This window comes from Pelodiscus sinensis, chromosome 15, assembly GCF_049634645.1.
Source record: "Pelodiscus sinensis isolate JC-2024 chromosome 15, ASM4963464v1, whole genome shotgun sequence".
Lineage (NCBI taxonomy): Eukaryota > Metazoa > Chordata > Testudines > Trionychidae > Pelodiscus > Pelodiscus sinensis.
The window spans coordinates 3,250,907-3,271,114 of record NC_134725.1 but is presented as its reverse complement, the minus strand read 5'-3'; the positions used below and the strand labels follow the sequence as shown (position 1 = coordinate 3,271,114).

The following is a 20,208-nucleotide window of genomic DNA, read 5'->3' as shown; positions in this document are numbered from 1 at the left end:
TCAGGAAGCATCTTTGAAAACCCTCCTTGCGGGTGGAGGGGAGGGAGAGTTGAGAAGGAGTTTGGAGAGTGAAGGAGTGGTTTGGAGTGTGGAGGAAGACAACTCATAAGGTGACCAGAGGAGCAAAGTAGAGCACTAGCAGCTCTGATAAAGGCTACAGGGAGACCCCAAACACCAAAACAAGGCAAGTGAATGTTATACTGTGACTCCCAAACTATGGGACAGTGGCCTGGCCAGGGGCCCAGGAGTGGGATTGACTCTGCCAGTACATACAGGGCTTAGTACAATGGGGCACCCAATCTTGAGGGACTCTAGGTGATACTATAATAGAATAATAATCACAACAGGTTCTTCTCCGCCCCCCCCATAAGAAAAAGAAGTCAGTGTATTTATGGTTTGCTTTATAAAAGTTACTATAATACAATGGTACATAGTATTCAATTCACAAAAATATGAATATATATACAGCATGACATCCACAAAAAAACACTTTCTTTAAAACAAGATACATACTGATGACAGAATCTATATGTACAAAACATCCCTAAATTTATAAACTTGCTTAACAAAAGAGAAAGCAGAAATCTTAACTCTTCAAAGCAGATTTAAATTTTTTTTTTTAAAAAGCAGAATTTTCATTTATTGCAAACCATTTTACCTGCCTCCTTTTAAATGAGGACCTTAACCTCCACACTGAGTTAAAACAACCTGTTTACAAAACCCTAGAAATAGCAAGGAATGAGGGCAGCCTTTTAGGGTTTGTTTTTAAAACTGCCAATTGTATTTAGAGTGTCCTTTACAATGTGTTTCTTTTCACTTGTACAGATACTACAATTGCAATTAAATAGGAAATTTATAAAAACAAAACATTAAATTGAAAAAATCCAGTTGCAGATTTGCTTTAATACATTTTAGGGTGTCTATTAATAGACTGTACACATTTCCTCACTTGAAATAAATAGATTTTGCACATTAGGTTTCAGACTGGCCCCCAAAAAAGCACACATGCCTCCACTTGGCATTCTTTTGTCTTCAGTTTCTTAATGCTTCTAATTTCATCTACTTATTTGACCCCCCCAAAACATTTACAGAATTTACATTATACAAAGCTTGACACAAGCTGTAAATGCCACCAGCTCCTTTTCTATATGCATTCCTTCCCCCTCTCCTGTCTTCCTGACATGAGTTCGAGCTGAAACCCCTTTAACAAGAGCTCCAAATTACAATAATACTTTTAATAAATTATTTACATGCTCTTGAAGTACAAAGAAATCAGCAAAAACAATTCAACATGTTTCTACAAGAAACAGTGTCTGAAGAGATTCTAAATTTGTCTATGTACAGAAGATGCATTTTTTCTAAACTTAAATTGTTTTCTTTTTTTTTATGTAGAAATGCACTGAAATGATCCCTGAAAGGTCACAAAACCTGGAACTGAATCTATTGTCAGAGTTTTACAATGTTTTTCTTGTAGAAATAAGCTGTTCTGTACAATAAAAATATCTGCATGATGAGCCCCTTGCCACCCTTGATAGTTAAAATTACTTACTGGGACCCAACATAGTTCTGGAATTGGAAAATATTGGTATAAAACTGACAGATAAATGAAGAACCTACATATCCTGCCTGCCCTGTGCAAGCAGAGGGGGCACTTACTAATGTGCACCAATTTCCAAGGCATTCACAAACACAACTAAACCCAGCTCATTCACGCTTGGGAACAATAATAAGGATTGCAACTACATTTCCACAACTTTTGTTATTTTAGGGGATTGTTTCACATTAAAGTCATCCAGTTAGAGGTGATAAAATTTAGCAGGAAACACATTCAATCTTGTTGTTTGGTAATGTAAGCCCAAGTAAAATTAAGGATATGGTCTTCAATGAAGAAAAATACTTCTGCAAATACCACCACAAAGAATGCCTGGCAAGCTTTAACTTTGGTTCTACCCACCTTGAAAACTGCCCACATTACAATTCTTTCCATCCATTTACAATGGGGCTTTAATGGCTATGACAACACCCAGTTTAGGAGGGCATGAGGCAGTGCCTGCCTTGGGCTGGTGTTTACACATTCTCTCCATTTTGCTCTACAATCTCAGGTTTTGTAGGGTACTAGCCTTCATAACTACAAAGAGTCATAAATGTGTAACTGCTACAGCAGCCCAAATACCTAGTTGTATCTACAGAGTGCCCAGACATTGCCCAACCAAGACCATATGGGTGACCTGCCAGGAATAAGACAGCTACAATTAATATGCATAAAATGGAGGCCATTGTGGCTGCTCATTTAATGTCGGCTGAGACATCCTTTGGAGACTACAAGTCCCACCATCAAATCACTCCATCCTGGCCCATTCAGAGGCTGATCAGTTCAAGATGGAAGCTTTGCATACAGGGGCCTGCAAGCCAAGATTCTAAAGGGAAAACAAACAAAGAAGCATGAAGTCTAAGCTCCATCTTTAGACTCTGAAATCCACAACCTGGTTTTTCCAAAGGTGCTGAGAACTCAAACACCCCCATGGCAAGCAGTTGGGTGCTGAACACCTCATAAGAATCAGAATAGTTATTTAAGACCCTAAAGAGGGAGTTAGGGATACAATTTTTAAAAGTGCCAGAGTGATTTAGAAGCTCATGGTACTTCAGCACTTTTCAAAATGTCACCCCAGTAAACTAATTGTAGTCTAATTTTTTAAATCTTGGCCAGTCTCTCTCTAGGCTGCTTGTGCATCATAAAGACAGAGGCAATTGAATGTGGTTACCTTATCATCCCTCACAATCCATAGAGGTTATAAGTGTCATAGGAATAATATTGTACATGCAGATTGGACAATATATTTGTAAGAAACCAACACTGATACATTAGTTTGAAGGGATAGAAAGGAAAAAGGCAGAGAAATTAATATGGGTTTGATATTCAGAACTTTAATTCTGAAACAAAGCTTTAGTGCATTCCCCAAAGCATTAGACATACCAACAGGAGATACAGTATGAATGGAAGAATCATATTAAAACAAATAAAGGAGCAGTTGACTTAATTCCAAAATTAATTCCTAATTAAGCTGTATTTATAACCAGCTCTCAAAGACAGAAGCCACTTATGCTTCTAATTTATGTCTTTAGGTCACAATATCGACATTTGATATTTTCAGAAAGCATTTACGGGGGGGGGGAAATCAACTAAACAAAATTTAAAAGGAGGAGAGACTACTCCATGTCCACTCTAAGGGATAATGTAACTATTCTCAGCTAGAAATGCAGATAATATTAAGGCAGCTTGTATCAGTCGTATGTTCCTGCTTCTCTGTGCCTTTTGGTTGAAATAGATACGAAGTATAGAAGTCTACCCCATATTACATGCTGTAATGCAGTCCTGGCAAATACATATGCAGTATAAATAACTTCTAAAAATCCTCACTTTCAAGATTCCAACTTCTGATAATTGACGCATGATCAGGCAGTAATTGTCACTTGTCAAAAAAGAGTACGGAACTCAGTTGTCCAATTTAAAGGGAAAAAAGATTTTTCATTATTGACAACATGTTTAGGTAATGTTACATTACGATTTCCCGTATACAGAATATTTTTAATGGCTCAGTACAACTATGTTCCACTTGTAAGCAGTAGGAATGAAATACAGTTTGAAAGACTGATCTGCTTACCTTCGAGGGGTCAAATATATTTCAGATACAAAATAATTGCCGGGGCTTCTGTCTCATTTGAAATGGAATCCCTAGTGTCAAGCCAAGGATTTCATTACAAAATGATAAAATATTTTCTAAAAGGAAAACAATATTTTTATTTGGAAGCTAAAGGTCCTTAAACTAATTTTCATATTGTACAGAGTTTGGGACAGATTGTGCTACCCTCACACACTTTGATTAATGCCTTAACTTCATAATTGGTCCTACTGAAATAAATGGGACTAATGCCAGGTAATAGTGTGAGTAGGAGTGGCAGAATATAGCTCCTTAGCAGTAAATCAGGAAGCTCACCCATACAGTGCAGAGCAAACAGTCTGAATGAAAAGGCATGAGGGAGGGAGGGTTAAGCTGCACATCAGGAGGCTAAACTGGAGAAAATCAACAGAACATGCCCAGTGGTTGGTTTCTTACAGGGAAAGAAATCTCAATGCCATCTTCTATGAACAGTTCCAGTAGTGTATGCTTAAAAGATAGTAAGACTTCTACAGCCTAAACAATGACTGTACTGATCATTTAATTTCAGCCTCAGTATTTTGAATGAAAGAAATAGATCCACCAGAAATACAGATACAGAAAAAGCCATTTACTAATTCACCTTTTGCAACAAAGGACTAAATAGCTGATTAATTATACAGATTGTGGTATTAAATATTTTTCCTGTAGAGTTATAGAACTATTGATTCCCTCCCCACCAAATACCAGCATGGAGTGTGAAAATTAAAGGTGAACCTACGGTGTTAAGTTCAGGTCTATTACAGATCTGAATGTTCCCCAGCATTCCCAGATGTTTGGGTCAGAGGAATTGATCAGGCCCATCTCTTATGAACTGTCCTGCCTTTTCATCTATAGTCTCACTGTACACACACCCAGGAGAACACACTTTTGCACCCAAGCCTCTGGCTTGCTCTGTAACATCAACCTTACTTATCAGCTTACTCTAAGTCTGCAATTTCAGCCAATCAAACTCCCAACAAAACTCTATGGCATTTTCAGTCTCTGCTTCACATTTAAATGTTGAATGTCTTTTTCAACCAAAAAGGTAGCAGCATTTATGGAAAGACAAAGATTTACCAAAAAAAAAAAAAAAAAAAAAAACACTAACAAAGGTACCATTATTGTATGATGAGCAACAACATAGGGACTGAACAGAGAAGCTAGTGTTCGGATATACTATGCCACAAAGTGGTAATCACCTTTTGTGTTGGATCTGAAGAGGAAGAGCACCTGAAATATGAACAGCCCTAGTATGCATGTGCACTGCTTGCTTTCGCTTGTGAACCTGACAAGTGTGAAACGTGCTTGGTTTTCTTCTTTCTTTTGGCAAAGTGCAACCACACCTGGTTACTGCAGTTCTGACATGACCAAAAGTGCAAGTGTGACGAGAAGCCTCGGGATTAATTCAGGGTCCCTCTGCAGTTCTCAGAGCCACACAGACATGGGATCTTTACGTCTTCGATCGGGAACTTATAGTCATAGGTAATTTCCTCATTCACATTGATGTGCTGCTTTGAGTAGATGACAATCTTCTTCTGAGACTCCACAGTGATGACTTTAGCATAGCAATTTGGCTGCAAGGGTGACAGATTGGGAAAGTGGTTAATTTTCTGAAAGTGTTAGATTTTCTGACTTCTTTAGTAGTTACTTAAATCAGTTGAATTGGGGTCACAGGTACATTCCTTGGGGTTGAGGTGTGGGGCTTTCACTTTCTCCTGCCATACTCAATTCCTCATTAAAGGGGGAATTAACCCAGAAACCAAAATACTGCCCTCATGACACCTTTCTGAAGGTATAAGTTTGCACAATCAGTATGAATGGTGCCCACAGGCTTTGGGTCTTCAGGTGGGAGGCAATAATGATTCAGACACCCAAATTATTACTACTAATTGAGTGCACACAGTCCGCCCAGTACATACAGAACACAGGTGAAGGCTCAGTCCCTGCCTGGAGGAGACAGACAATCCTGTCCTTACATGAACACCATATGAAGGCTGTTCCCATAGTAAGGTTAGGGCCATGTTTCGTTTTAAGCACACCTTCCCTAAACACTGTGCAATAGTCTCTCTCCAGAACTCTTAGATACAGTTGGGTTTCTGGGGACAAATTTAGAGCTGATTATAAATTGTTGTAACTTACATCTTCCAGTCACTTCACACCAGTTCATAATGCTAGTCTTGACAAACATCAGCATATCAAAACATTAACTACAGAGCCTATTAAAAACATTGTCACCTCTGAATGTGGCCTTCTGAATATAATTGAGTTTCTGGCTGGTTTATCTGTAAGTCAAGGTCAACTCTTGTAAGTATAAGCAAAGTGATACTTACATTGCAGCTATGATTAATAAACCTGGCAAAGTTTCCACACTTTGTGGCATCAATGATGGTGTCATGGTCGACCCTGAACATGTAACTACTCCCAATGCCTTCATCTTCGTATCGTTTCTCTCGCATGTCAGCAATGACCTACCAGGCAAACCAGTTGTCAACACACTCACTTGACAAGGATGGGCAGTAAAGTACAAGGGATTTTACATGTAGCTAATTTAAAAGAGACAAACCAAAGCTATCATTCAGGGTTTAAAAAAAATATTTGACCCCAAGAGAAGACAGGCTTAGAATTCAAACAACAAACATTTAGGAAGGGAATTTCCAAGATCAGGCACTGAATTTCAAATGGGATTCAGCACCTAATTCCCTTGGACTCTCAAAGCCCTGCTTTGGTGTGTTTTAAATCATACACGACAAACCTACATTGAGGACAACACTCCACAGAGCCCCAAGCTTTGCACTGAAAAAGCTTGTAAGACTCTGAAAATGCTATGACCAGCTCATGGGAGGAGGAATAGGCATCCACAACCCTTGACCAGATGTCCCAGTCACTTGCATTCCTTTCATCACATTCAGCTCAGTTTCTTCCTTGACAATACTTCATAAGAACGGCCGTACTGGGTCAGACTAAAGGTCCCTCTAGCCCAGTGTCCTGTCTGCTGAGTGGCCAGCACCAGGTGCTCCAGAGGGGGTGGACTGAAGACAATGATCAAGCAATTTGTCTCCCTGCCAGCCTTCTCCAAACACAGGACAGGGACACCATTCCTTACCCCCTGGCTAATAGCCTTTTATAGGCCTAACCTCCATGAATGTATCTAGCTTCTCTTTAAACTGTTATAGTCCTAGCCTTCACAGCCTCCTCTGGCAAGGAGTTCCACAGGTTGACTAGGTGCTGTGAAAATCTTGTTATTAGTTTTAAACCTGCTACCCATCAATTTCATTTGGGGTACGTCTAAACTACATGGCTCCGTCGACGGAGCCATGTAGATTTGTTTGTTCGGCAAAGGGAAATGAAGCCGCCATTTAAATAATCGTGGCTTCATTTAAATTTAAATGGCTGCCGCGCGGAGCTGACAAACAGCTGATCAGCTGCCGGACCAACTGGATTGGCATGCAAAACCTGCTCTTGGGTTCACATGTGGCCTTTGGTGGCCAGGCTGACAGCTATCCTGCCATAGACGGCCCCGTTCCTCCGTCTAATGCAGAGATCATGGACGTTGGGGGCATTTTCTCCCCCCGCCCAAAACCTGAATAAGGTCCATGATCTCTGCCCTGGAGCAGGAAGGTGCCTGCCTTCTCTGGGCCCTCGCAGGCTCCTGGGAGCTGGCAGACTGCTCCTGGGGAGCAGAGGAGGGCTGGTTCCCAGTGGCTGGCTGGCTCATGTTTTGGGGCCACTAGGTCAGGGGCAGTGACTGCTGGCTCTAGGCTGGCAGGCTTGGAGCTGGCACAGGCACTGTGGCCAGAGTCAACCCCTTTAAGGGCTCCGGGGAGGGAGAGAATTGTTCTTGATTGAGGCTGAAGTGGCCACCAGGGCACCATGGGAAGGCTGGAGGCCCCCCATTTTGAAATAAGTGTCCATACAGCTATTTCAAAATAAGTGCTATTTCGAATTTGGCATCGTTCCTTGTGGAATGAGGTTTACCAAATTCGAAATAAGCGCTCCGCTGTTTTAAATTAATTTTGAAAGCGTGGTTTGGCTGTGTAGAGGCTAGTAAAGTTATTTTTCTATAACTTTTCTGTATAGACATACCCTAACAGATTAGTAAGACAGGATTTCCCTTTACAGAAACCATGTTGACTTTTGCCCAACAAATTATGTTCTTCTACGTGCCTGACAATTTTATTCTTTACTATTGTTTAGACTAATGTGCCTGGTACTGAAGTTAGACTTACCGGTCTGTAAGTGCCAGGGTCGCCTCTAGAGCCCTTTTTAAATATTGGCATAATGTTAGCTGTCTTCCAGTTCTTGGGTACAGAAGCTGACTTAAAGGACAGGTTACAAACCACAGTTCTGCAATTTCCCATTTGAGTTCTTTCAGAACCCTTGGATGAATGCCATCTGGTCCTGGTGATTTGTTAACATTAAGTTTTTCTGTTTGTTTCAAAGCCTCCTCTAATGACACTTCAATCCGGGACAGTTCCTCACATTCATCACCCACAAAGGACAGTGCAGGTTTGGGAATCTCCCTCACGTCCTCAGCCATGAAGACTGAAGCAAAGAATTCATTTAGCCTCGCCGCAATGGCTTTATCATCCTTGATTGCTCCTTTTATATCTCTATTGTCCAGGGGCCCCACTGATTTTTTTTTTTAAACTTCTAAACTAAAATCAGACTCTGCATGTGGATTTTAGATAACTTTACCATTTCGTTCTTGAACCAGAAATTTGGTCAGGTCAAAATTTACAAAAGGAGCCCCTGCAAGATACAGGCATGGAACAGCTACAGTTAACACCACACTTCACTGGAGTCTGTCAAGGGGAGGGCTGGAATTCACAGTGCACAAGATTAGAGCACTAGTTTGAGTTGCAGATGTGGGCAACAAAATTTTAGAAGCATCAGTTGATTTTTGTAAGCAGCTGAGTTAGGCAGGGGAAGTAAAGGGGAACTGTGTCGCAGGAACCCACTACTCACGTGACCCCAAATTTGGACTTTAGAGCTCTTAAAGTATTAATCTTTCCAAGAGTAGGGGGACTTTCAGCCACGTCTCATTTGCCTTATACAGACTGTATGTTTTTCAAGCTAAAGGACTGTGTAAGTTTATGGGACTCTATAAAAAGTGACAAATACTGAGACTGTTTGTTTGGATTTAGTCCTGTTTAAGAAATCCTATTCCAGTTTACATTCATCTGGGATTTTAAAACAAATGTTTTGGGGAACAGGGGCTTTAAGCACACCAAGGCTTCGCCGCTCAGCATTAAAGGGACTGGCCCGTCCATCACATGAATATATTTTGAACTTACCTTGTCAAAAATAAATTGGAGTCTTATCTGAGCCTCATTTCCACACACATGTAACTTAACATGAGTGGGATTCTGCACAGTAATCTCACCTTACATGTTACTCTCTGAAATGGTTTCCAGATAATAGGGGGCAGGCAGCAGGAAACAGAGCAAGATAACTGAGCTATGCAGAAAAAAGCCAGAAGGAAAAACACCCGCAACGTAGGCTCTTGTGTGGTAGTCAAAGCCGCAAGGAACCTTCAGTGTTTGCAATTTCACAAAGTGGGAAGATGAATAAACCCAGAGTGAGGTATAAAGAACAATGCTATTGAGGTCAGATACACATTTGATGAAGGAGAGGTCTTCCACACTGACCTGAGTTATAGCAAAGGCCCTGTGGTGGCCCAGGAGGAAATCTAGCTTACCTGTCTGATGTTCTGACCCACATATTCAATCACCATCTCATCAGCTGCAATGGGCTCCATAGCAAAGAGACCCCAGTCATGAATGTGACTCTTGCAGAATTTTAGCTTTTTCTTCCGGAACTGTGTACAAAACAACCCCAAACCACTGTGAGCAAAAAATGAAACAGCAAACCACATACTGCAAATACTCTTTCTTATGTGCTGTGTACTATGTACCATGTCACAAGTGTGACATTTCAGCATGTGACACCTTACTCCACAGTTAAATCAGACAAATGATTACCTTCATGTTAGCTGTGAACAAGAGTGCAGTCTAGTAGTTAAAGAAGGAAAAGTCTTGATTCTTGGGTTCTACTCCTACCCGTGCCCAGATTCACTGAGTGATATTTGTGCAAGTTGGTAGAACTTTCAGGCTATATCTCCTTTGCCCAAGAGTCTAACGGATGGAGTAAGTACACAGTTTTGCTTCAGGGCTTAGCTCCACTATGTTCATTGATTGCCTAGTTTTTGCCTTTTTGCCACTGCTGGTCATGAGTTAAATGCCACATGGTACATACACTGCCTTCTGCCTCATGGGTTTGAACAGTAGGTTGTGGTGTTTGGAACAGTAAGTGAATTTAGTGATCATAGGAGCTGTCAGACAGACAAAGAAAAACAGAAGCATCTCCTATAACAGCACAGACAATAGTGCCAGCTTCCCACAGTGCCTCATGCCAAAGTACCTCAAACTACCAGCTGTTCTGAAGAGACACTATCACTAAGGGGTGAGAACAGGGTAGTGTGCAAGAATTTAAATGTGACCCCTTTTTGCGGGGGCACAGAAGCTTTCTCTCCCCCCTTCCCACCTGCAGGAGTAGTTCACCCTCTCCAACCAGCCCAAGGAGCAGCTCACCCCCCTCCTCCCTTTCAATCCCAGGGGAGGCACTCACTACATCTTTTGACCCCAGAAGGAGCTGCTTGTCCCCCCACATAACTGGTCCCTGGAGAGAAAGGACTGCCCCAGCATCAGGGTTGTGGGAGGGAGAGAAGAGTTCCTCCACCCCCAGCTCCACAGCTTCAGCTCTCTCCCACCACAGCCCCAGAGCAGGGGAAGTACTGTGTGCCTTGCTGACGGGGGAGGAGAGCTGGGCCCCGTTTGTTGTCCCCCCCCTTGCACACACCCCTGGGTGAGAGGACACCTCAGTCTGGAAGCCCATTCAAACCTTCACTGGGATGACAAACAAGGATGCCCAAACATGGAGGTTTCTGTTGATGCCTGTCCACTAGGAGCTGTACAGAGATCACCATCTAATTTTACACAGGCTACACAGCCATCAGATGGTAATGACTGCTGGTAATTACTCATCTGAACTGGATTGGAACCTGCAATTTACAGATGAAAGCTTCTTTGTCCTATTAAAAACCCCCGTGCTTATCCAAATGAAACCACTGGACATACTGAACTAACTAGCTCTTGCTCCCAGACACACTACTATGGATTTATTCAGTTTAACGTGGTAAGGAAATAAATGGCAGCATAGCTAGATTTATACAATCACCTGTTTTGTTATAGATCCGTGGCATATACCTAGCCTTCCCTAGCTTATTCCTAGTGTGGCAGCCCAAGAGCAGGGGGCTACAGAAGCCTGGTCCTATTGGGGTCTCTAAAGGACCCTCCCCCAGCCTACGGTCAGGATCTAAAGAGCCCTAGACACCAAATGATTCCAGGGAATAAAGAAAAAGGGTCAAAGGGCTAAAACAAGGGAACTGGATGGGGACACCGAGCAGAGAACCCTGGACAGTGCCCACTGCTCCTTGAAGGCCTCGAGAGAACCAGCGGACGCTGCCCATTGGAACTCTTCCCAGATCAGTGAGTGGATGCAACAATGGAAATAGGCCCCACAGTCGCAGGCCCCTCCCCCAGCCAATCTCTGCTGCCTGGTCTTATAAATGGCCATCTTGGCAAAAGCCAAGAGGAGGTTGACCAGGAGGTCCCACGACATTGGGGGGCCACGGATAGGGTGTGCACAGATTAATAGGTGAGGGGAGAAGTGCAGCCAGAACCTCAATAAGAGGTTCTGGAGGAGGCAAAAGAGAGGCTGTAATGAGGGGGAGGCGGTCAGGAAGGTGCTGGGGGCCGATGGAGAGATCAGGCGGGCCAGGGGTGAGGGGCGGGCGGGGTGCACCCTCTCACAGAACCCTGACGAGATAAACCCGAGCAGTGGGCGGCAAAACGTCCTTCACCTCCTGAAGTACGTGCCAGGGAGTACGTAGGGTGGAGAGCCCCATGCGACCCAGTCTCCCCGGTCGTAGTCCAGGAGATCTCTGATCCTGGTGACTTCTGCCAGGACCAACCTCTGGCACACCCGGGGGGAACTCGGCCACCTGCACACGTAGATGGGGATTGGGTAGCAGGGTCCCCATGGTGGCTCCCGAGGACCTGGTCGCTGCAAGCAGCTTCCAGGTCCAGAGGTGGTCCTGGTAGAAGGCCGGCAGCTCGGAGAGGTCTCACGGAAGGCCCCTCAAATAAAGGAGCTGCCGGTCATATCGGAGCCCTTGGAGGCGGCGAAGGAAGCGTGCGCCAGCGTGCTCCACACGGGACTACCTGCATCAAATAGTCTCTGCAGGTCCCAGAGATGGAGGACGTGAACCTGCGTGCGCAAACACGTCAGGCCCTGCCCTCCCTCCTCCAGGGGAAGACGGAGAACCCCTGCAGAGACTCAATGCAGTCCTGGCCAGAAGAACCGCAACAGCAGCTGCTAGATCTGATCCAGGAAACCCGGGGGCAGGACGAGGGTGCTGAGACAGTGCCAGAGCAAGGACAGGACCAACTGGTTAAGCACCAGGGCCCTCCTACGCGGGGAGAGGCACTGGAGCAGTCCCGTCCATCTCCACAACCGCTCAGCCACCCTGGTCTCTAAACCTTGCTGTGACCGCACTAAGACGAACGCCGGGCAGGCGGGAGAGAGGTCAAAAGGGGGGGGACGGACAGCGGCAGACCGGCCCCCGAGGAGTCCGGATCCGTGCCAGTTGTGTCCCTGCCGCCGTGGCGGCCCTGCATCAGGCCAGGCCGGCGCACAGAGGTGATGTCACTCGGGAATCCCGGGAGGGCACGTGGGGAGGCGGGGCCAGAGAGGGACGCCGAACCGCGGCCCTTTCAAAAGGGCCAAGGGCCAGAGCGAGAGGGGGAAGGCAGCGGTGAGCACGAACAGCTATCGGCACCCCGGAGGAGGGGGCCGACAGTAAGCCTATCCCCACACTGGGGAGTATGATGCCACCCGGGAAGAAGTGGCCCAGGACAGGGTCATGGACCCCGTGAGTGGAGGGTTTAGGGGTTCTGACCCCCTTCACTGGAGCAGGGACAAGTGTCCCTGTCTTAGGGCCCTGGGTCGGGACTCGGAGCGAGGGAGGGCCCGAGTCCCCTTCCCGGGCCAGAGGATATAAACGAGTCCAAATTCAATTTATTTACAGATACAGAAGTTGGGAATAGCCCCTTTATTTGGGGGAAAACCGTAATCGCGGGATAACTTCCCACCCAAACTCGGGGTGGGTTAAGGCAAAACAGTAACACGTGGTGGAGAATGTGGGCATGAACCCCGGCCCTGTTCGGAGGGCCAGACAAGGAAAGGAGGGGGAGGCACAATAAGTCCCCCAGGAATAATCAGTTGCTAATTCCCCAAGCAGCAAAATGGAGATGAACAAGATTCTCGAATGGCTGGTGGAGAACCAAAAACAGTTACAGCAACAGCAGACTCAGGCGCTGCAACAAATCCTGGCCAAGTTCCAAGAACAACAGGGACTGATGGTCAAGGAACTGCGTGAGGGGCCGCCGGGAGCGACCGCCGTGGGAAGGGGACGGTCCCTAATGGGAAGTGATGAAGGTACAGTGGGCATGCATTTACTGATACGTCTAACCAAACTAGGTACGGAGGCCTTTCTCATCACATTTGAGAAGGTGGCCACGGCGGCAAAATGGCCACAAGACCATTGGGCGACCCTCCTAGCCCTGTACACCTGTCGGGTCCTGCACAGCTGGCGTACCGGGGAATGTCAGCATGAGACGCCCTGTGCTACTATAAAGTAAAGGAGGCGATCCTAGATCAGCTCGGCGTCTCCCCCGAGACACAGCGCCAAAGATTCAGGGGAGTCCAATATGACCCAGGGGAACGCCCCAGGGTGGTGGCCCAATGAGTCAGGGAGGCAGGGATGTGATGGCTCGAGCCGGAGAATAAGTCCGGGGTACAGGTGGCCGAGACCGTGATCCTTGAGCAATATATCAAGAACCTGCCCACGGAGGGACAGCGGTGGGTACGACGTCACCTCCCCGAGACACTGGAGGAAGCTGTGACTCTGATGGAGCACTTCCTAGCCGCTGAAGGAGTAGAAACGCCCAAGTCCCGAAGTACGCTGAAGGACACCCACGCTCTAGGCCCCCTCCCACCTAAGGTTGGGGTAAAACCCCGAGGGTATGCCTACATTGCCCCGCTAGTTCGAACTAGGAGGGTAGTGTAGACATACCCCAAGGGGGGTATGGACACAGAGCCTCATTAAGCCTAGGACCAGAGAGGAGGCTAGCACCCCGATGGAGCCACCCCGAGGAACCGCCCCCTGGTGGGGAAGGGCAAAGGCAGGGGCCCGAGTGGAACCCGAATCTGGAAACGGGCACAAAAGGAACCTGCTACCAGTGTGGACAGGAAGGCCACTTCAAGAAGGACTGCCCTCTCATGGACTGTACGTTCGGCCAAGGGCCGACCCGGAAGGTAAATGGGGTCAAATGGGACTGCACACAATTGACCCATGGGGTCCAAATTAATGGCCAGTGGGTAAAGGCAGTGTTAGACTCGGGGTGTGGGCAAACAATTATAAGGGCCGATATTCTTAACTTCAGGAGGCCCCGAGGGTATACATGCGGTGCGTACATGGAGATATACATCCCTACCCCACGGCTAAAGTAGAGATTTATGATGGGCGGATAAGGAGTACTTGTGAAGTGGCGGTAGCTCCCAGACTAGCATACCCCGCATTGTTAGGGCGGGACTGGCTGGGACTGAGGAGTCTGTTAAGTGACTGGGGGGAAGCTCAAACAGAGCCAGAAAGGGAGAGGCAAGACAGACATACCCTGGCGGCGCACGGGGAGGAGGTAGAGGACCCGACATCCGCGGCCAAACCCCGACCAGAAGCTCAACCGACGGCCTCGCGACTAGAACTGGATGAAGGGGACTTCGCGACCCTGCAAAGGGAAGACCTAACGCTCCAGAACGCCTGGAACCAGGTAGGAAACCTAGAGGAAGGTGGGGGACGCGGACTTCAGGGACCCCGGTTTGAAGTTTGGTGGGATCGCCTGTTCCGCGTAACACCCGGGGGGCCGGGAGGGGAAGAGAGACGGCAGTTGCTGGTACCCCTGGCCCTATCGGTGGAAGGTAATGGAATTGGCTCATGACCACGCTTGGGCTGGCCACTTAGGATCCGAGAAAACGTAACACCGGGTCTTGCAAAGGTTTTACTGGCCCGGGGTATACCAAGACGTGAAAGACTTCTGTGCCTCCTGCCCTCAGTGTCAACGAACGTCCACCACCCGGGTCCCACCTGCACCCCTCATTCCTCTCCCGATAGTGGGGACCCCCTTCGAACGCATTGCGCTGGACTTAGTGGGACCCCTGGAGAAGTCGGGGAGAGGACATTTGTACATCCTGGTCATCGTAGACTATGCAACACGATACCCCGAGGCTATTCCCCTAAGGAAGGTGACCGCAACCGCAATAGCGGAGGAACTAGTGAAGCTATTCTCCAGGGTGGGGTTACCCAAGGAGTTAACAGACCAGGGAACTAATCTAACATCTAAAATAATGACGGAGCTATGTAGAATCTTACAGGTGCGGAGACTCAGGACATCCGTCTATCACACACAAACGGACGGTCTCGTGGAGCGGTTTAATCGGACTTTGAAGGGGATGCTACGCAAGTTTGTTATGGACGACCCACGGGATTGAGATAAATTATTACCCGCTTTGATGTTCGCAATTCGGGAGGTACCACAGGCGTCACTGGGTTTCTCGCCGTTTGAGCTGCTGTATGGAAGACGGCCCAGGGGAATCCTAGACCTGGTGAAGGAGGGGTGGGAACAGCAGATAACCCCGGCCCTTGGAGTCGCGCAGTACATAGAAAAGTTGCGGAAAAACCTCCACTGTCTAGCGGAGTGGGCTTGCGAAAACCTCCAGAAGGCTCAAGAGGGACAACGGACCCAGTACGACCAAAAGGCCAAGATAAGAACATTCGCCCTGGGCGACCCGGTCCTGCTGTTACTTCTGACGGGGGAGTCGAAGTTATTGGCCCAATGGCAAGGACCCTTCAGGGTAGTAAGGCAAGTTGGGCCAGTGGATTATGAAATATTGTTGAATAGCAATCGTAGAGAAACCCAAATCTATCACATAAACCTGCTAAAAAGGTGGAAGCAGCCCAGGGAAGCCCTCCTGATTGACCCACGACCAGTGGATATCGAGTTTGGACCCTGGGGGGACCCCGAGGTGGCGGCAGACTAAGCCCAGGTCGGGGAAGAATTATCACCGGCCCAACAAGACCAGGTGAGGCGGGTCCTACAACAGTTTCGGGAGGTTTTGACCAGTCGGCCCCGGCAAACACAAGAGGTCTGCCACGACATAACAGAACCGGGTAAGATAGTACGAGATCACCTCCGACCGTTGCCCCGCAAACTATGGGAAACAGTGAGTAGAGAACTCCAGGCGATGTTGGAGTGGGGCGTGATCCGAGAATCGCGCAGTGAATGGAGAAGCCCGATTGTATTAGTACCGAAATCTGACGGGTCTATGAGATTCTGTATAGATTTCCGTAAAGTAAATGCCATATCCCGGTTTGGCGCGTACCCGATGCCCCGCGTTGACGAACTGTTGGGTCGGCTGGGGAGGGCTCGATATCTGTCGACTATAGACCTTACAAAGGGGTACTGGCAAATCCCCCTGTCCCCCAAGGCTCAGGCCAAGACAGCATTTGCCACTCCGTTCGGGTTATACCAGTTTGTAAATATGCCCTTCGGGCTACATGGGGCGGCGGCCATTTTCCAAAGTCTGATGGATCATATACTACGGGACCATCGGGAGTACGCGGCGGCTTATATAGACGACATCGTGATTTTTAGTAGGCCCTGGGAGCAACACCTCGAGCACATAGCAGCCATACTGAGCGTACTTCGACGAGCGAACTTAACAGCCAACCCGAAGAAATGCTACTTCGGGAAAATGGAGGTATCCTACCTAGGGTACACGGTAGGACATGGAAAACTTAAACCCCTGCTAAGTAAAGTTCAGGCAGTGGGTGAATACCCGACTCTGACCACAAAGAAACAAGTAGGCCAGTTTTTAGGTCTTGCCGGCTACTATCGGAGGTTCGTGGCTAATTTCTCGTCAATAGCAGCCCCCCTTACAGACCTGACGGGAAAGGGGTGCCCCAAAAAGTAAGATGGACGGAACAATGTGACACCGCCTTTAAAAGACTAAAATATGAGCTTACCCATGCCCCAATATTAATACAACCTGACTTTAACAAACCTTTCATCCTACAGACAGATGTCTCTGACCTAGGGTTGGGGACGGTATTAGCTCAGGAGGAGGACGGGGCCGAGCACCCGGTTCTGTACCTAAGCCGTAAACTATTCCCCCAGGAAAGGGGGTATGCGACCATCGAGAAAGAAGCCCTAGCCCTTAAGTGGGCCATTGACTCTTTACGGTATTTCCTCTTAGGTGACAAATTCACCCTGGTGACAGACCACGCGCCCCTCCAGTGGATCCAGAACATGAAGGATACGAACCCGCGTATATTGAGATGGTACTTGAGTCTACAGCCTTATAAATTCGAAGTAAAACATAGAGCTGGCACCGTGAACGCAAATGCGGATTGTTTGTGGCGAGTGCCGGAACACGAAACGAGAGGGGAGGTAGGAAGGGGGGAGGATCTAAGGGGGAAGCTGTGTGATGGGGCAGGCGGGAGAGAGGTCAAAGGGGGGGACGGGCAGCTGCAGACCGGCCCCCGAGGAGTCCGGATCCATGCCGGTTGTGTCCCTGCCGCCGTGGCGGCCCCGCATCAGGCCGGGCCGGCACACAGAGGTGACGTCACTCGGGAATCCCGGGAGGGCGCGTGGGGAGGCGGGGCCAGAGCGAGAGGGGGAAGGCAGCGGTGAGCACGAACGGCCATCGGCACCCCAGAGGAGTCGGCCGACAGTAAGTCTATCCCCACACTGGGGAGTATGATGCCACCCGGGAAGAAGTGGCCCAGGACAGGGTCATGGACCCCGTGAGTGGAGGGTTTAGGGGTTCTGACCCCCTTCACTGGAGCAGGGACAAGTGTCCCTGTCTTAGGGCCCTGGGTCGGGACTCGGAGCGAGGGAGGGCCTGAGTCCCCTTCCCGGGCCAGAGGATATAAACGAGTCCAAATTCAATTTATTTACAGATACAGAAGTTGGGAATAGCCCCTTTATTTGGGGGAAAACCGTAATCGCGGGACGACTTCCCACCCAAACTCGGAGTGGGTTAAGGCAAAACGGTAACACTTGCCAGTTCTCCGGCGGAGAGGGATGCGTGGCAGAGAAAAAAACGCCGAGATAGAGCAGCGGACCTGCGCTCCACCTGATGGCCTGAAGCGCGAGTGGAAGCGCGCCTGCCACCCGGCCCCTACCACCAGGCCCCTTGACCCAGTTGACTCGGGTGCAGGAGGCCGCCAAGTAGACGGCTTGGCAAGCCTCCACCCACACCAGGTCTCCTGGGTCCTGGAGCACAAGGAGCACGTCGTCGGCGTATGCCGACAGGACCAACCGCAGCCGCATCTCCGGCTCACGGAACACCAACCCCGTCAACCTCTTGTGAAGGAGACGGAGGAAGGGCTCCATGGCTAGAGTGTACAACTGGCTTGACAGTGGACAGCCTTGACGTGCTCCTCGCCCGAAGCGGACCGGTGTGGTCAGGGTCTAGTTGAGCTTCACCAAACACTATGCGGAAGCATACAGCACCTGGAGAAACCCCACGAAGTGGGGCCCAAAGCCGAAGGCCCGCCGGGTGCCCGGGGCTACCTGTATTCCATCTGGTCGAACACCTCCTGATCCAAGGACAGGAGGGCGAACGACAGACCGTCTCTACACCCTAGCTCTAAGAGATCCCAGACCAGAAAGAGGTTGTCAAAGATGGTACAGCCCGGGATGGTGTAGTTCTGGTCTGGATGGACCACGTCTGCCAGCACAGACTTCAGTCTCAATGAGATGGCTTTGGCGACGATTTTATAGTTCGTGCTGAGGAGTGAGACGGGACACCAGTTCCTCAGATCGTGGAGGTCCCCCTTCTTAGGCAGCAAGGCGAGCACGGCTCTCCAAGGACTCAGCCCAGACGCTAACAAGGTCTGGGCCGAGGACGTCCCAGAACACGCCATAGAACTCCACAGTTAGCCCGTCCATGCCTGGGGATTTATTGGTGGGCATGAGACAGAGGGCTTCTGAGAACTCGGCCAGAGAGAGAGGCAGCTCTAGCCGGTCCCAGTCACCTGTGCTGACCATTGGGCGTTCGTTCCAGAGAACTCTGTGGGTGTCAGCATTGGTCGGATCCGGCGAGAAAAGGAGACGTAAAAAGCACGAGCCCTCTCGCACATCTTCTCCGGATCCGTGAGGGGGGTGCCATCCTCCGCCAAAAGTCAGGTGACGTGCTTTTTAGCCCTCCTCTTTTTCTCCAGGGCATAGAAGAAGCAAAGGAGATGAATGCGGAATCGAACAAAGGCACCCCAGACCCGAAGGTCCTCGAGGGCCTGGAATTCCTCCCGCCTCTCCCGGTACGCTCTGCAGAGGGATGGATCTCCGGGGCCGGTGGCCAGCCGCCTCTCTAGCTCTAAGACCTCGCGTTCCAACTGCTCTATCGCCGCATCCCTCCGCTGGCTGGCCCCCCGCCGGGTGTAGTCGCAGCAGAAGAGCCACGTGTGCACCTTCCTCACATGCCATCGCCACGGCGCCGAGAGCAAGGTGTGCCACCGCCCGCACCAGGCCAGCGAGAACTCCTGGAAGGATGCTACAAAGCCCACATCCTCCAGCAGGCTGTAGTTGAAATGCCAGTAGGCCAAGTGGTGGTCTGAGAACGGGGCCGGCCGAATGCTGCAGGAGTGAGCCCGAGAAAGATGACAACGAGAGAGATAAATGTGGTCCAACCGGGAGTGAAACAACCGTTGACCCTCCACCCGGACGTAGGTAAACGCTGCATCCTCACCCGGGTGGAGGTCTTGTCAGATGCTGACCAGGGAGTGTTGGTCTATTATCCCCCTGAGGATGTCCGCGGCGGCCAGGCACCGCTCGGTTCTGGCTCATTGGGCCCCACAGCAAACTGTGACCGTACCCAAACGTGAACAGGGCGTCACGGAAGCCACGGACCCACTGGTAGGCCGCAGCTTCCCGCCACCCAGTCCCTTTACCCTCCCCCAAAATGGCCCTTACGATCTGGAGGATGAGATGGAAGTCTCCCCAGCGCGGAAGGGTGAGAGCTACTTTGTTCTTGGAGCCACAGATGTCCTCCAAGAAGTCGCACATCTCGCCCCTCAGTGCATCGGGGCTTTGGGCCCCCGAATGTCTTGGGGCCAGACCCCTCCGCGAGCCCTGCAACCAATCGACATGGGGACGCAGGATCTCTGAAGTCCCTGCTGGGATGACGACAGGGGTAGTGGTGGAGGGAGAACAGCCCCAGACATGCTGGGAGCGGGAGAAACAAAAACCACCTCCCGGGGACCAACGTCTGAGCTGAACGTGGCAGCCCCGGGGGCAGCAGCAATAGAGTAAGGGGAGGAGAAGAGGTCAGG

At 49.0% G+C, this 20,208-nt stretch overlaps 1 protein-coding gene across 4 annotated transcripts in view; it reads right to left on the bottom strand.

Moving 5' to 3' along the window:
• Positions 1–368: 368 nt before the first annotated feature.
• Positions 369–20,208, bottom strand: part of LOC102460627 (histone-lysine N-methyltransferase SETD1B-like) — a 123,070-nt gene continuing 103,230 nt past the window's right edge. For 3 of the 4 annotated variants that reach the window (XM_075897845.1, XM_075897846.1, XM_075897847.1), the window contains 3 exons: positions 9,397–9,516; positions 6,029–6,166; positions 369–5,272 (listed from right to left, as the gene is read on the bottom strand). In XM_075897845.1, the coding sequence (XP_075753960.1) occupies positions 5,099–5,272; positions 6,029–6,166; positions 9,397–9,516 (432 nt within the window). In that variant the 3' untranslated portion in view covers positions 369–5,098. The remainder of the gene's footprint in view (positions 5,273–6,028; positions 6,167–9,396; positions 9,517–20,208) is intronic. The other variant, XR_012895911.1, reaches the window with a different exon arrangement.